General features: G+C 40.7%; 1 protein-coding gene across 4 annotated transcripts in view; it reads left to right on the forward strand.

Moving 5' to 3' along the window:
• The window catches only part of ADGRB3 (adhesion G protein-coupled receptor B3), a 649,111-nt gene that overhangs the window by 313,473 nt on the left and 318,270 nt on the right, over positions 1–17,368 (forward strand). For all 4 annotated transcript variants that reach the window (XM_075923698.2, XM_014575580.4, XM_089777101.1 and 1 more), the window contains one exon: positions 10,118–10,312. In XM_075923698.2, coding sequence (XP_075779813.2) covers positions 10,118–10,312 — 195 coding nt within the window. The remainder of the gene's footprint in view (positions 1–10,117; positions 10,313–17,368) is intronic.

A 17,368-nucleotide genomic window follows, 5' to 3' on the forward strand; every position in this document is an offset into this window, starting at 1 on the left:
GGACCTGGTGACGTGGCGTCTTACGTCACCAGAACCGGACGCCGGCGGGGGATTTAAAAAAGGGGAACAGGGAAAGACGGGGGAGGAGGACGAAGGAGCAAGGAGGAGGAAGGAGGGAGACAGAGAGCGAACGGAGGAGGAAGGAGCAGAGAAGGAGGAGGAGGGAAGAATAGAGGAGGAGGAGAGAACAACGGAAGAAGGAGGCACGGAACACAGAAGGAGAGGCACGCAGCACAGGAAGGAGGGAAGTGGGGTAGCACAAGGGGTGACGGGGACTACGTAGAAGGGGGGGAAGCAGAGACAGCGGGGAGCCGGACGGGCTCGCTCGTTACAGGATCCTTCAGCACTTGTGTCAAGAAGTTATCCCCAACATTCTCCAAAAACTTCCTGGATTGCCTATGTACTGCCGCATTGGTTTCCCAACAGCTGTCAGGGTGATTAAAGTCCCCCACGAGAACCAGGGCCTGCGATCTGGCAGCTTCGCTCAGTTGTCCAAAGAAAACCTCATCTACCTCATCCACCTGATTCAGTGGCCTATAGCAGACACCAACCACAACATCACTGCTGTTGTTTGCTCCTTTAAACTTAACCCATAGACTCTCAACAGGTTTTTCTCCCTCTTTATACTGGAATTCAGAGCAATCGCAGTGCTCTCTTACATATAGCGCAACTCCTCCTCCTTTTCTCCCCTGCCTGTTCTTCCTGAACAGTCTATACCCTTCCATGACAGTGCTCCAGTCATGCGAGTCATCCCACCAAGTCTCTGTTATCCCAATTAAGTCATATTTCTTAGACTGGGCCAGGGCCTCCAGTTCTTCCTGTTTGTTGCCCAGGCTTCTCGCATTAGTGTACAAACACTTCAGGTAACCAGTTGATTGCCCTAGCTTCTCCATTCGAGACAGGGGTCCTCCTTTCTTGCTCCTTCCTCTCTGCATTTCTTCCCGGTATCGGACTTTCCCTCTCCCCTCAGGGTTTTGGTCACCGTCCCCCGACGAACCTAGTTTAAAGCTCTCCTCACTAGGTTTGCAAGCCTTCCCGCGAATATGCTCCTTCCTCTCTTTGTTAGGTGGATCCCACCTCTTCCTAACAATCCTTGTGCCCGGAACAGAGTCCCATGGTCGAAGATACCAAAGCCCTCTCTGCGACACCACCTGCGCAACCACGCATTTACGTCCTCAATTCGACGATCCCTGCCCAGTCCTTTCCCTTCAACAGGGAGGATGGACGAGAACACCACTTGCGCTCCAAATTCTTGGATCCTTCTTCCCAGCACTACATAATCTACAGTAACCTGCTCAAGGTCATTCTTGGCTGTATCATTAGTTTCTACGTGGAGAAGCGAGAAGGGGTAGCAATCGGAAGGTTTGATCAGTTTGGTAAGCCTCTCAGTCACATCCTGAATGCGAGCTCCCGGTAAGCAGCACACCTCTTGAGATTCCAGGTCCGGACAGCAGAGGGATGGTTCAGATGGTTAGGAGGGAGTCCCCGACCACCACCACCTGTCGTTTTCTTTTGGGGGTGGTGGCTGTGGAACCCCCATCCCTAGGACTACGCATCCCATGCCTTCCAGTAGATGGTGTTCACTTCTGGTTTCTTCCTTCTGAGGTCCCTTCCAAAGAATTCACCTCTGCAGAGCCTGTGGAGAGAGCTTGAAAGCGATTACTTACCTCTATAGCATCGGGGGATTCCCATGCTGGCCTTTTTCCCCTTCTAGAAGTTACATGCTGCCAATTCTCTTCGTGGTCACGTACTGCCCTCTCTGGTTCCTCTGCCTTCCGTGCTTGAAGGATTAAACGCTGCCTTCTATCGAGGAAGTCTTCATCCTCTCTGATCGAGCACAGGGTCGACACTTGGGCCTCCAGTCCTCTAATTTTTTCTTCCAAAATGTCAACCAGCTTGCACTTCATGCAGATGAAATCTGTTCTGTCTTCCAGGAGGAAGACAAACATGGCACACGCTGTGCAGGTAACAGCAGCAGACCAATCACCATCCATCACTGCTGTCCTGGAGAAGGGATTTAAAAGAAAGGCAAGAGACCCTCCCACCCTTCCCAACTCCCTCTCTAAACTCCCTGGGTATGTCTACACTACCCTCCTAGTTCGAACTAGGAGGGTAATGTATGCATACCGCACTTGCTAATGAAGCCCGGGATTTGAATTTCCCGGGCTTCATTAGCATAAGCGGGGAGCCGCCATTTTTAAATCCCCGCTGCTTCGAACCCCGTGTAGCGCGGCTACACGGGGCTCGAACTAGGTAGTTCGGACTAGGGTGCCTATTCCGAACTACCGGTACACCTCGTTTCACGAGGAGTACCGGTAGTTCGGAATAGGACCCTAGTCCGAACTACCTAGTTCGAGCCCCGTGTAGCCGCGCTACACGGGGTTCGAAGCAGCGGGGATTTAAAAATGGCGGCTCCCCGCTTATGCTAATGAAGCCCGGGAAATTCAAATCCCGGGCTTCATTAGCAAGTGCGGTATGCATACATTACCCCGCTAGTTCGAACTAGCGGGGTAGTGTAGACATACCCCCTGTTAGCACTCACCTGTTCGCAAGCTCCTTGGTCGCTTGCCCACTGCCTTATAAAGCCCCTCCCCCTACCAAGGCTCAGCCAATCAGCAGAGGCTTCTAGAATTCAAACTTTAATTAGAAGCCAACAGTTTCCACCTGCCAATCACAGCCACTACCAATCATAGCCAATCACAGCACAATCTCCATCAAGGGGAGGGAGAGGGCAAAGGGGAAGTGGGAAGAAAAAAAAAAGCTCTCTCTCAAACACAGGGGAAAATAAATAAATAAATAAACAAAAAACAAAAAAGCACACACACCAACCCTCACTCACAAACACAAGCTCACCACACAGCAAGAAAGCCCCAAACACAACACACACTTCCCTCAAGAGTCCTGTATCTGCTTCTCCTTTACCTGGAGAACTCCCTCTCTAAACTCCCTGTTAGCACTCACCTGTTTGCAAGCTCCTTGGTCGCTTGCCCACTGCCTTATATAACCTGGTACATGCGAGAGGAGAATCCAGTAATTCCACAAAATAAGTTCAATTGCAGTTCCTACATTGTTTTCCCAATGAGCCTTCAGTCAGAACCAGGAGGAACCACATCTAGAGTAGTGCCTCTCAATCTTTCCAGACTACTGTACCCCTTTCAGGAGTCTGATTTGGCTTGAGTATCCCCAAATTTCACCTCACTTAAAATCCATTTGCTTTAAAAAAACAGGCATAAAAATACAAAAGCACACTATTACTGAAAAAAGGTTAATTTTTCATTTCTACCAAAATAAATCAATTGGAATAGAAATACCATATTTACCTTTCAGTGTATAGAACAGTTTAAACAAGTCATCGTCTGTATGAAATTTTAGTTAGAACTAGCATCACCAGCCTGTTGTAAAACTAGATAAGTTGATGTACTCCTAGAAAACCACTGCATATCCCCAAGGGATGTACCCCAAGAACACCACTGCATACCCCACATCTAAACAAGCCACCTGTTATTTCAAAATATTTTTCAAAATAACAAGGATGCCATTTCACCATCCCGGTAAACATCAAGCGATAAGGGATGACTTGAAATAGAACATTATTTCAAAATTTGGCACTGTGTAGATGCACCAGATTTCAAAATAAGCTATTTTGAAATAGATTTAAGATACACAATTTGCATAATGCACATTTTGTATCTTATTTCAAATTTAAGGTGCTGTGTAGAGACACCCAAAGGGACCAATTCCTTACAGAGACACTGAGTTAAAGGTTAAACACTGCAATGCTGAATTAGTTCAATGTAGCAAAAAATGGCAGCTGTTTATACTACAACAGGTCCATAAGACATGGATATATTTTCAGGTCATTGCATAGGTGCCTAATTTTCATATAGATAATCATATTTCATCATTTTGGATAAAAACGCTGAGCCTCAATTCCTTCTAGACATAAGATTGGTATCATGATAATGATATGCCAGGAATGTTTTGGGGATAATTAATTAAGTAATGTTTGTTAATGATATGTCTCCACTGCAATTAAAAACACATGGCTCGCTCGATCCAGCTGATTGGGGCTGAGGGATTTGGTCTAAAGGACTGTTTAATTATGGGGTAGACATTCAAATGTCTACAAGGCAATTAAACAGCTCCTTAGCCTGAGCCCTACAAGTCCAAATCATCTGGAACAGGCCAGCCACGGGTGTCTAAATGCAGTGTAAATGTATCCTAAGTGTGTTGAAATTAATTTATCATTTAGGACTAGCTGAGGTATGAAGATATAAAACAAAGTCCTTGCAGATCAGAAAGAATATTTTAGAATATATTTTGCTTTCAAGTAATTTATTTTTATATAAATGTTCTACATTAAAACACATCAATGGTATTATTGATACCAAACTATTAACTCAAGCCATCCAATTGCAAAACAAATAAAATATGGGAATGTTCTTAGTGATTCTTTAAACTGATCATCTTTAAGAATCTTTTATTGTTTGTTGGAATATTTGTTTAGACTAGAGTCTTTGCAGACTGAGGATAGCTGTTCAGATTTTCTGTAACTACGGTACTATATATAAATTATAAGTGGGATACAAGCAGCCTAGATTTGACATTGTCAATGTTAACTTTTAAGCACATTAAATGGGTCATAGATGCTGACAAATCATGGGATTCAGACACGTTGAACTCTGAGTCAATGTCCAGCTAAACATTTCAGTAATTTTTTCAAGTATGTAGATATGCCATACGTGCTGCTAGAGGCAAGGCTGACAATTGAAGTATCACTTTAACAGCTGCTTCATTTCACCATCTCTCGGCTCATAAACTTTATTTTCAATGAGCTTGCCTGGAAGACTACTAAAAAATGACCTCCACAGAATGCTAGAAAGACCTTGAATGGTGTCCAGCGTAACTTTCTTGGGCAATGGAAGGCAGTGTATTATGTAACATATCATCCTGTGGCATCGACAATAACCAGGATGTAGAGCAAAATATAAACTTTTATTGTCTTGGACTTCTGGTGAGAACAATCTACAGCCTCATCCTGAGGCTGTGTCTGCAGAAGAGGTTTTTCTTTAGGTTGATTACATTAATCCACCTTTCTGCAGAGGATTAGGTGAGCTTAATCATGGTGCGAGATTTTTCACAGACCTGAGTGATGTAAGTAGGCATATCTAACTCCCATTTATTCTGTCATTTGCAGAATACTAGTCATAAGAGGCCAGATCCTCAGGTAGCCTAAATGTATATGACTCCATTAAAGGTAATAGAACGTTTTACACCAGCTGTTCTACACCAGCTGAGGATCTAGCCTGTGATTAAAGTTGTGTGCAGCAGCAGCATGCTTAATATTTGTAATCAATTGAAAGTATTTGTCTGCAGTTCTTGCAGTATTGTGCAAATATGATCAGGTTTTTTAACACAACAGCACTGCAATTCCATGGGATAAAAGGGGGGTTCGTGAACCATACTACTGTAGGAGACCAAAGACAAAGTGCAATCTTGCACCATTTTCTGTACCGCATGCAGACACACACCACATTTGCTATGTAGCCTGGTCACGGGTGATGTAAATTATAGCATAAATTATATTGTCCTCACATAGATACAGTGTTGGTGGTATATTAGACCTCCCTGTTTCCTCCTGCTGATTGTTATTCTGGCTTCCACCACACCCTTCCATCAACTTTCATTCATTTGCACCCACTTGCATATTGTAACTTCCTCCACCATTAATGCCACTCCAGGATTGTCCCCCAAAATCTAACAACACCATTTTAAAATCCCCATGCCTGTGGGTACATGAGGGTGGGAATTCTTGCTGCTGGGCCATTTTTGTCAGCATGTAGCAAAAATGTGTCTTTCTTGCTGTGGGATCTATGTCTGTGCCAACGGTCCACCTGGTACAGCTACACGTTTGCACAGTTTGATCATGTACACATACTGTCTAGTGCCTGATGTGTTCAAGAGCTTTAAAAGCACTAAGGACATTCGTGTTTTTTATTTGTGCTATGGTAGCAATGAAAGACCCTAGTCGTGGATTAAGACCCTATTGTTCTATGTGCTGAACACTCAAGAAGTCTAAGATGAAAGGTTACAAGTAGCTAAATGAATGGGGGGGAGCACAAGAAAACAGTAAGACAGTAGTGGCCAGTATGATAAGCAATGGTCGCAGCTAACCACTGTTGTGTATTTTGCAGGCATCAAGACAAAGGAGGAAGTGGCTCTGTAGATGTTTGCAGGGTTCTCAAAGCTATCCCACTGTCTTCCTACAAATCCCTCCTTAAAACTCTCTTCTCTTGTGAAGACTACAAAAAACATAATATGGTTAGGCTGCTAGGAACCACTGCTACATTTGTCAAAAGGGGTCAGTTTGTCACAAGAATACAGCCTATAATGTTGTTTGCAAGACTCTAGACTGGGAGGAGTCAATGGAGGGACTATAGCCACAGTTCCCTCTCTGCTTTCCCCTGCTCCTGGGGAAGTGTTATTTTATATCAGTTCCTGTACATAGGTGGGCTTGAGACAAGGCTCCCCCTATCTGGCATCCTTCCTACTCATTTCTTGTCTGTTTCTAAAAGGAAGTAACCATATCTAGGTTTTTACTCTCTGGGTATGTCTACACAGCAAAGTTATTTCAAAATAACAGCCCTTATTTTGAAATAACTTTCCTAGCGTCTATACAACCAAACTGCTATTTTGAAATAAATTCGAAATAGCAGAGCCTTATTTCGAATTTGGTGAACCTCATTCTACAAGGAATAACTCCAAATGCAAAATAGCTATTTCAAAATAAGTGCTGTGTAGACACTTATTTTGAAATAGGGGGCCTCCAGCCTTCCCAGGGTGCCCTGGTGGCCATTCCAGCCTCAACAAAGAACACTGCTCTTCCTTCCCCCCTCCCCGGAGCCTTTAAAGAGGTAGACTCTGGCCACAGTGCCTGTGCCAGCCTCAAGCCTGCCAGCCAAGAGCCAGCAGTCGCTCCCCCTGACCCAGTGGCCCCAAAACATGAGCCAGCAAGCCACTTGCAGCAGCCCTCCACCGCTCCCCAGGAGCAGTCTGTCAGCTCCCAGGAGCCTGCCAGGGACCGGAGAGGGTGGGCGCCTTCCTGGACCAGGATGGAGATCATGGACTTTATTCAGGACTGAGGGGGGGGGATGCCCCCAACATCCATGATCTCTGCACTAGATGGAGGAATGCGGCTGTCTATGGCAGGATAGCTGCCAGCCTGACCACCAAAGCTGGGAGCCCTGGGCCCTTTTGAATCTCCAGGGCAATTGTGCCATTTGCCCCACCCTGGGTAGGCTTTAACTGATTAATACTGAAAACCCCATCCCTCAGTTATGTAGATAAGTAGATAAGTATTACTGGTGCTTTAGTGGTGGAGATGCTGAGTACAGCAAAGTTAACTTACTTGTCCATGGCAACAGTCAGGCCTAGAGTCAAGAACAGAACTATAGAATATAAAAGGGGAAAGGAAGACGTGGCCACGGACAAGGTTTCTTGAGTTTGTATTTGGATTCACAGTGTTTGCTTTATTGAAAAGAAGTTATTGTGAATTTATAGATGTGCAGGTCAGACAGTAATAAACAAACTGAGGGATAGAGCAGTGTCTCTGCTCCATACTTTTTGTCTTGAGCACAAAAATCACATTACCTCTCTGGTATTTTTGGCCAATCTGATCTATCCCAATATGTGCAAGTATCTGTCTAGATGCTTATACGGTCTCCATGAGCATTGCATTTGTAACCTTTAATGGATGGATTCCACATCACCCCAATGGAGAAGAGAAGTTCACTTGCCCCAAGATTAGAGACAAGGCACTGAAGGACAGCGATGAAATAACTCATTCGAAGTGTCTTAGGAAGACTGGCATTGACAGAAATTGAAGCCAGAGCTCACCAGTCCAGTGCCTAAACCACAAGGGCTTCACTCCTATCCATTTCATACTATTTCTTCTCTTGCAAGCTCACTTTAAGAACACTCTGTTAAATCTGAGGCAAACTGAAGAAAATGAATTCTGTAAACAAGTTTCTCGCCTAATTACCCTTTTTCAGTTTTCTGTACACTGAAGGAGGCATTCTTCTGAAACATTTGTCTAAAGAATTCATTTGCCTACATTAATATTATAAATAATTGTTTGTTGAAACTGAATAATAGTGCTTTTGTCTTCTCATTCCTGTAGTTAAGAGATAGGATCAGTTGTTTGCCCTGTTCTGCCTGAAAGCAGCTCATAATCTGGGAGATGCACACTGCTGAGGAGACTCCCCACAGACAGGGGAAATCTTGGCTGGTTTAGAGCTGCCTCTATATCCAAAATATTCTTGGTTCATTGTCAGGGCTTTGCTGCACTCTGGAAATCTCCCGATACTGAAAAGTTTCCTATGGGCTGGACGTAACTTGGAGCAGCCTGTAGCTGCTTTAAGTTATGCTGGGTTTTGTCCCAGAAATATAAAGCCACAGAGGTATGTCTACACGAGGAGTAACTGTAGTTTGAATTAGAGAGCCTAATTAGAACTACCTACTCCGTGTCGCATGTAGCCACAGGCATGGAGTCCGCACTAAGGGGGATTTAAAAATGGCGACGCCCGGCAAGATGCAAATGAAGCCCGGGATATTTAAATCCCGGGCTTCATTTGCAACTTCGAATGCCTACATTAGCCACCCTAGTTCGAACTAGGGTGGCAGTGTAGACATACCCAGAGAGACTTAGAGTTAATCATGTTTGCACATCCAATGCCCAGCTATGCAAGTGTATCTGCATAGGATTTAAGGGGATAGTCTGAATGATACTATATTGTGAAAAATAATATTTAAATTTTGTGGGTCAGAATGTGCCTGCCCTTTATATATCAGTTTCCTTAAAACTTTTTTTTTCATTTTTTAAAAAATGTTCGCTACAATTGTTTTTCTTCTTTGAAATTTAAAACATAACAAAACCAGAGGTAGCAGAGGAAGATAATGTAGGGTGCATTGCTTGCATTCATTCTATGCCCCCATCACATTGCATTACATCAGTCGTCTTTCCTTTGGATGCCAGTAATCAGGCCAAGATAAAAAGCAATTGGAAATACATTCTCAGAGTTGGTGTCAGTCAGTTTGGTTGCTAGCTTTTAAGTTCCCTCTGTAGCTATCTTGGATAGAGCGAAGGTCTGTCTGGGATACTTTATCTTCTTTCAACTTATCTTGGATTCAGAGGAACTTATACTTTTATCTGGTACAAAGATCAGGTTTCTTAAAACCTATGCATTCTTTTTCAGCATATGTTGGCCTTATGACATCCCTCTTTGTGGTATGCTGCACATCTTACTTAAATATTGAGTTGACTTTAGAAATAATTGAAATTCACAAGTTCAGCTTCCAAATAAGGGTTGAGACATTCTTCTATCTCTATGCACATGGGTGAGGTTTTTCACTGGCCCTGAACAGATCTACAGGGGGGTGAGTGGGCAAAATAGGTCTTCTACTACTTGATTGCTGCACAGGAGCTATTCACAGTTCCCAGTTTTTAACTTCATGAGTACAAGGAGTGTTCCAGAATTGTACCTCTAATAATGTTAGTGTCCTTATAAGGGACAGGATGGTGAATGACTGCCTCCCTTTCCAAATTGGCCAACCAATTGGCCAACATGGGCTGGCATGTCTGAAGAATGAACTCCAAGCCTTTAAAGAATACCACTGGGGTTCCTTTTCTTTGCTCCCACATGGCTCCTGAACCATTGTATCTGAATCAATCACAATGGCTCTACATAATTATATGGTGGCCAGCAGGTTAAACAATCTGCCCCGATTTTTGGGGGGGGAGGGGGAACACGAGCATTGAAAATCTTTGGGCTCAATGCACAGGTTACGGTGTGAAATATAATGGCCTATGATATAAAGAATGTCAGATTAAATTATGTCAGATTAATGGTTAATGTGAAATCACATACTTCTCATTTTATTCTGTTCTAAAGTTATTTGGATTCATCCTTATTAAAAGCAAATACACTGGTTGTTACAGCTGTGGATTCCTGAAGTTCCTTAAGGATGTTTGGATTATATTATGTTTATTGTGGTTGAGACATTCTTAAATTCAGTAAAAGAGGTTCTGATATTTATTTCACTCTTCTGATTGGCACAGATTAAAGAACATCTTGCCAAAGGACAGAGGATGCTGGCTGGTGATGGAATGTCCCAGGTGACCAAAACACTGTTGGATTTAACTCAGAGGAAAAATTTTTATGCAGGAGATCTTCTGATTTCAGTTGAAATTCTCAGAAATGTGACCGATACGTTTAAAAGGGCAAGTTATATCCCTGCATCTGATGGTGTCCAGGTAAGAGAAATTTTATAGAACAGAGCAATGATTCAGCTGCAATATTTGGTCCATACTTGGCATCATCTATTTGCTCCAAGAACAATTAAATGTGCTCAATAGATGAAATAGAAGCATTGTAAACATGACTTATGAATATGGTGAAGTGTGATAGGGCAAAAGGACCCAGCTATACTTAAGTGAACAGATGTCTTAGAACAATATAATGTCTCAAAAATACAAAATTCTTTTTACAATGATTATTCGAGTAACTTTCCATTCCAGAGTATTTTTAAACATCAAATAATTCTGCAGCATTGTTTATTCTAGTTAATTTCATTTCAAAATCTACCCAGGATGTTTAAGATACTTACCTCATTCTGCCATTGTTTCTGCAATTCAAATAATTAAAGTGAAATATGATGTGAATTTTGTATTTTGTATTAACTCTTTCTGTACCATTGTCCACTCTTTTATTTCAGCAGAATGCATGGCCTGTCTTAGTATATAAAGTTCTTAAAAATAAAGGTTTGGCAGGACTCCCAGATGAGCTAGTGGTTTTTTTTTTTAACTCATCTGGGAATTTTATATGTACTTTTCTCAGAATATACATTTATTTTAAGGAAGATGTTTAAAAAAGTGTATAGCAATATTTCACTATTAAATGGCGGGGTCTAGGATAATTCATAAAATTATCCTGATGTGATTAATACACAGCACAAATATATATGTGTGTATGCAAATATAGTTGAAAATATGTGATATATTTTAGAAAGACAGTAATTTTGCCAGAGTTAAGATTTCCATTTCAGTTTTCCATTATACTCCCATTCTTCTGTCTTTTTCTATTTTTCCCACATACACAAATCTCTTTTCTCAAATTAAAGCAGTCTGCCTAAGACTTATTAAGTGGGATCTCATTCCATGGAGGAACATGCGTCCCAATTTGAGGTGAATTGAACACAGAAGTGTTAAAATATAGAATTTAGAAAAACAATATATTTTTTTAATTTGTAGAGGAAAATTGGCACAAAGTGTGTCAAAAAAAATATGAACTGAAAATTTCATTTTTTTCTTTTATTCCATTAAAGTTAGTGCCTTTGATTATTATTAGAAATGGGTGACTGCTTAAATAGGAAGTTGTTTTGCTACAAATTATTCATTCAGTCAACAGTCTTTTAACAACCCAGTGGCCTTTGCAGTGCTCACAGACACTACAAAAACTTTGGTAGAAACAACCTTGAGAAATTGCTTAATATAAGTGGGTTCTGTTTATAGACTTAGCATACTCAGCTTACCAACATTAGTAAGAACTTGATTCTGTTTCCATTATTGTCAATGGCAAAATTGATACTGTTGATATAAATGAGGCACAACTTATTCCTAATAATTAGTTGAGCTAGCCAGGAGAAACTAAATAATACCACGCTAAATTTTGTTGTTGTTATTTTGCTTTTAGAAACTTAGAGATATTTTGAGAACAAGGACCATGGAAGTGAAGGAGAAAAAAATATTGTTAAACTATAGTTCATGTTGTAAACATATTTCTATAAGGAAAAATAATATACTTAATACTATTGTTCAAAGAAAAGGATCAGTGCACTTCAGTGGAAGTTGGATGCCTAACATCTATAGGGTACATCTACATTTGCATCCCTAGTTCGAACTAGGGATGCAAATGTAGGTGACCTAAATTGCTAATGAAGTGGGGATTTAAATATCCCATACTTCATTAGCATAATCCCACCCACGCCCTATTCTGATCGCCAGCTAATTCGAACCAGGAAGTGTGCTCCGGGCTGTGTTAGTTCGAATCAAACCCCTTGGTTCGAACTAATGTTACTCCTCAAAAAACACAGTTCTTTATTTACTTCCTCTCAGGAAGATGAGTCAAGATTTGAGGATTTAATGAAAGATCCACATTTATTTTCCTCAAGAAAAACAGAAGAATTGTTTAAATTATAAAAATATCTTTTGAGCTTTCATTGCGGTTTCATTACAATTTTATGCAGAAGCCATAAATTAGAATGTACAAAAATGTGTGGTAGGGAAAACCATATGAGATATGATATCTGGATTTAGGGAACACACAGAAGGGGTGAAATTCAACCTCTCCCCCCCCCCCCCCCATGAAATCAGTAGCAAAACCTGCATTTACTTCATTGGTTTAGGGTTTTTCACCATTTATCATTAAAACCAATGAGAGAATTATTACTTAACATCCTTAGCAAAAATACTGTGAGTACTTTCACTCTTTCTTTGTATGCTTTCTAGTATGTATTCACTAATGAGTGTTAAGTTTCATATTTTTATAAATTTACTACATTTCTCATTTCTTCATCAGCATGCAGGTGATAAAGTGGGTCTTTGCCCACAAAAGCTTATGCTCCAATAAATCTGTTAGTCTATAAGGTGCCACAGGACTTTTTGTTGTTTTTGCAGATTCAGACTAACATGGCTACCCCTCTGATAGTCATTTCTTTTGACTCTTCAGTAACCTTTTAGGGTGGGTTATTTAAAGGAAACTATGGGTACGTAAACAATTGCACCCTAGTTTGAACTGGGGATGCAAATGTAGGTGACCTAAATTGCTAATAAAGCAGGGATTTAAATATCCCATGCTTCATTAGCATAATCTCGCCCACGCGCTATTCCGATCGCCAGCTGATTTGAACCAGGAAGTGCTCTCCGGGCCGCGTTAGTTTGAATCAAACCTCTAGGTTCGATCTAACATTACTCCTCGTTTTTTGAGTAAAATTTAGTAAATTTATAAAAATATGAAACTTAACACTCATTAATAAATACATATTAGAAAGCATATAAAGAAAGAATGAAAGTACTCACCGTATTTTGCTTAGGATGTTAAATAATAATTCTCTCTTTGATTTTAATGATAAATGGTGAAAAACCCTAAACAGTGAAGTAAATGCAGGTTTTGCTACTGATTTCATGGGGAGACGGGGGTTGGATTTCACTCCTTGCTGTAGCCAGAAATCAAGAGCACCTGGGACTGTCCCCACATTTCCTCAGGGCATGCCCCATGCTCAGATTAAATGCAAAAGCAGAGGTAATTCTGGAGCCTCTGTGCCACTCGGGGATTCAATTTCTTCGGGGGCTTGGAGGAAATCCTACCTTAACCATGTAATGGGAATTATAGTAACTTTAAATCTCCATAGCCAGATTGGCCTGAGAAAACACTGAGATATTGACAGCAAGAAAATATTTGAAAGGAATTCATTTAAATTATCCAAAAATGACTGCAGTTGGAGTGAATTAAAATTAAGGACCTCACAATTTCCATCTCGCTAAAGTAGAGTCTTCTAGCAAGTCCATCCCTCTCATATCTAAGCAGTGATAGAAAATGAAGGAGCTCAGCTCCACAAGAACATCCAGCACTTCAAAGGACTGGATCATATCTGTTCACCACCTCTTCAAAATTTAGCTCCCTATCAGTCACTGTCTCTCCCTATATATGTGTCCTGTGAAATGCCTTTTGATATGTATATTCTATGTTTTGTGACATAAGGAATAGCAGATATATTGGTAGGACTCTTAGAGAAATGACAGAAATAATGTTAAGCTTATCTTAGTGCTCATTTCATATTTCATAATTTAAACAGCAAAACCACATCATAAAGCGCTACAAAACTGTGTGACTGGGCAAGAAATGGCAGAGAAAATTCCCAACTATAAGTGTGGTCTAAATTAGCTGTTACCACTCAAGGGGGAAATCCTGGAGTCATTGTAGATAGTTCTCTGAAGATATCCACTCAATGTGCCACAACAGTCAATAAAGCTAAAAGAACATTAGAAATCACAAAGTAGGGGATAAATCAGTGTAGAGAACCTGTAGCCCATGGCATACCTTCTACCACAAGGCTGGAACCACAAGCACTAATTCATGCCACCACAGATGGGGAAGCCCTGAGCCTCTTTGAAGAGGTGCAGGAATTAGAGTTGCAGAGGTTGAAAGAGCACTCCCACGTTTTGTGGGAATCTCAGGATAAGGGAGGGTGCCAGGGAAAAAGTCTGGGACACACTGTCTTTCAGCACCTCCACTGTAAGAATTGTTCAAGCCTCACTGTCTCATCACCCCTTCCATAACACAATAACTAGGGATTACCAAATGAAATTAGTAGGTAGCAAGTTTGAAACAAACAAAGGAAGCATTTTTTCACACAAGGCACAGTCAACCTATGGGACTCCTTGTCAGAGGATGTTGTGAAAGCCAAAGCTATAAGAGAATTAATATATTCATGAAGGATAAGGTCCAACAATGACTATGGTGTCCCTAACCTTGCAATCGCTGGGAATTGGCAAGAGGTGATGGATCACTTTATGATTACTGTTTCTGTTCATTTCCACCTAGCATTCATCACAGATGGAAGACATGTTCTTATGTTCTTATCAACCTGCTCTTCTCTTGAAATTACATGCTACTGGTATCTGCAATTTGAAAATATCCATGCATTTCAGCTTCCATGGCTCCTATTTAAGGGGCATAGAAAAAGGATGGAAATAGAGGGAAAACAGAAGTACTGTAACTTGACTAAAGAAGCTAGATATTCTTGTCACCTGCATCATAGCATGACTTATAGGAAAGTAGAAATGTATGTTAAATCAGACCTGGATTCTAGTCTTATTATCTTATCAGGCTTGACTAGATAATCTTGAGAAAAACTGCGGCCACTGATGGGGAAAAGGAGGGCAGCTGCCCCAGTTCCTGGCAATTTAAAAAGGCTTATGGCTCCTGTCTGCCACCATGGCTACTATGACAGCAGCAACAGCTGGAGGCCTGGTCTCTTTAAAACACAGCCAGAGCCACAGACAGTGTGGGACGGGCAGGGCTGAACTGCTGCCTGGGGGAAGCTATCCCTAGTATCTCCTTTTCTAAAGCTGAACCCCTTGTGGGGGCCCACAGCTGATCCCCCACCCCACTGTTTCCAGGAACTGAACAATTCTCTCTGAAGCCCTGACAAAAACCTAACATATGCTACAATTAATAAATAGTTTTATTATAAAAAGAACTAATTAAACTAATCCTCAGTAAAAAAAAAATCATAAATATGAGTAATATGTGCCAACAATGCAAAGAAGGAGGAGTGTCTGTACACCAGCATGTACTGGGATCGCAGTTGTTTGCTACTGCTACTCTGAGGAACTGAGAGATTTTTTTCTCTTGCACATCGACAAGAACAGCCATACATAATACGGCTGCATAACAAAGTTAAAATATAACACCTCAAATTATATTCATACACTTTTGTCAGGACAGAATTGTTAATCTGGGCACGAGCACTGTATGTATTTAATAAACTTGTATATCCCTTTAATTGTGTACCTAGTACTATAAAAATGTTAGATTAGTACTGCAAGTTAGTAGTTAACTTTGATTAACAAGAATCAATGTTCTTAATAGATTTGTTAAGCTAAAATGTGTGTACCTCCATCTATATCTGTCTAGCTATCTGTTGTTATAGTTATAGGACCTGATTCTCCTTCATATGATCTTAGCAATGCAAATGTGATTTACTCCTACTATAAGTCCCTTTTAAACTTCCCGTCTGGTCTAAAAGGAACTAACTACAAATGAAAACCAGCCCAGCCCATAGGCAAGTCCATATGAATTATAAAGTAACACATACTATAAGCAAATTTATTTTAAATTTAACATGTATACTAATTCTCTTCAAATTTTTTTAAAAAAAGAGACCTGCATAAAAATACAGTCTCTGCCAATAATGAAACACAAATGTGTCTAAAGCAGGAGAGAAGAGTATGCACATTATAAACCAATATGCAACAAGCAGTTACAAAACAAGCATGACACCACCCAGTAGACTCAAGAACATGAAGAGAGAGCTAGTACAAATACAGAAGTATAAAAAGAGATAGAAAAAGACCAGAAGTTTAAAGTGGCAGAGAGTCTCAGAAAGACTGAAAGATAATATTGTCAAGTGCTGTCATATTTTGACAAGTCATTCTAGCAATCTTTTCCTTCCATAGACAAGACACCTTTGACACCAGGCACTCTTCATTTTCTGTAGTGTAGTCATGTATAGTTTTAGATATGAATTGTGGCATAGGGACAAATAGTTTGATGACCTAAATTTTGTGCAATGGCACTTCTGCCAGTGGTGGTGTTCATGGTGAAAATTAGCACATAACTTGGTCACTAATATGGATTTTACATACAGGCAAGAGATCTAAGAGCCCAAACCAGCATTAATAATGAACTCCTAAAGCTTCTATAAAGTTAAGGATTGGGCTTATTCCTGTATAGAACATATAGGAATCTAATACCTCCCTAATCAGGTGGGAAGCATCAAATTGAAATGGTTCTTACTTAAAAAGGAAAAAAGAATATTATTTAGAATTTGGAATATAAATTTGATTGGGGAAAAACATGGCATATGTTAACTAAACGATGATATGGCTTCTCGGTGTCTTACATTGTGCTAGTCAACCAATAAATCTCTATGGGCATTTTTTACATGAAAATCTGTTTGCATGGCCCTTAATTAACCTTTCTGAAGTGTAGAGACATTTGGAAACATCCATGTGAGCCTTGCATCCTTTTACATATCTTGAGAGCTGAAAGGGTAAAATTCTGAGAGCTGAAGAATCTCCTTTGGAAAGAATGTTGTAGGTTAAATAACTTGACATTTAATTTGCAGAGTATATTTTATGATGGATTTATAGTCCTCTGAATGCAGTATTGAATAGGAATGGATACTCCGAGTACTTGAGGAGATAAATACCAAGGGCCATATCTAGGACCCATTAAACTTAGTGAACAGATTTGCAATGATGTCAGTGGGCACTGGATCAATCCATTTGGGTTCTCTGCTTTCATTACTCCATTGATCCCCAATGTTCCCTTCCTAGGAGACATGACCTATGTGGGAAGACTGATATACTTAGGTTTGTTTAGTTTGGAAAAGAGAAGACTGAGAGGGGACAGTTTTAAAGTGCCTACAAGGGTGTTACAAAAAGGGGGAGAAAAATTGTTCTCCTTGGCCTCTGATGATAGGACAAGAAGCAATAGGTTCAAATTGCAGCAAGGGAGGTTTAGGC

This window comes from Pelodiscus sinensis, chromosome 3 (genome assembly GCF_052426305.1).
Source record: "Pelodiscus sinensis isolate ZL-2025 chromosome 3, ASM5242630v1, whole genome shotgun sequence".
Classification (NCBI taxonomy): domain Eukaryota; kingdom Metazoa; phylum Chordata; order Testudines; family Trionychidae; genus Pelodiscus; species Pelodiscus sinensis.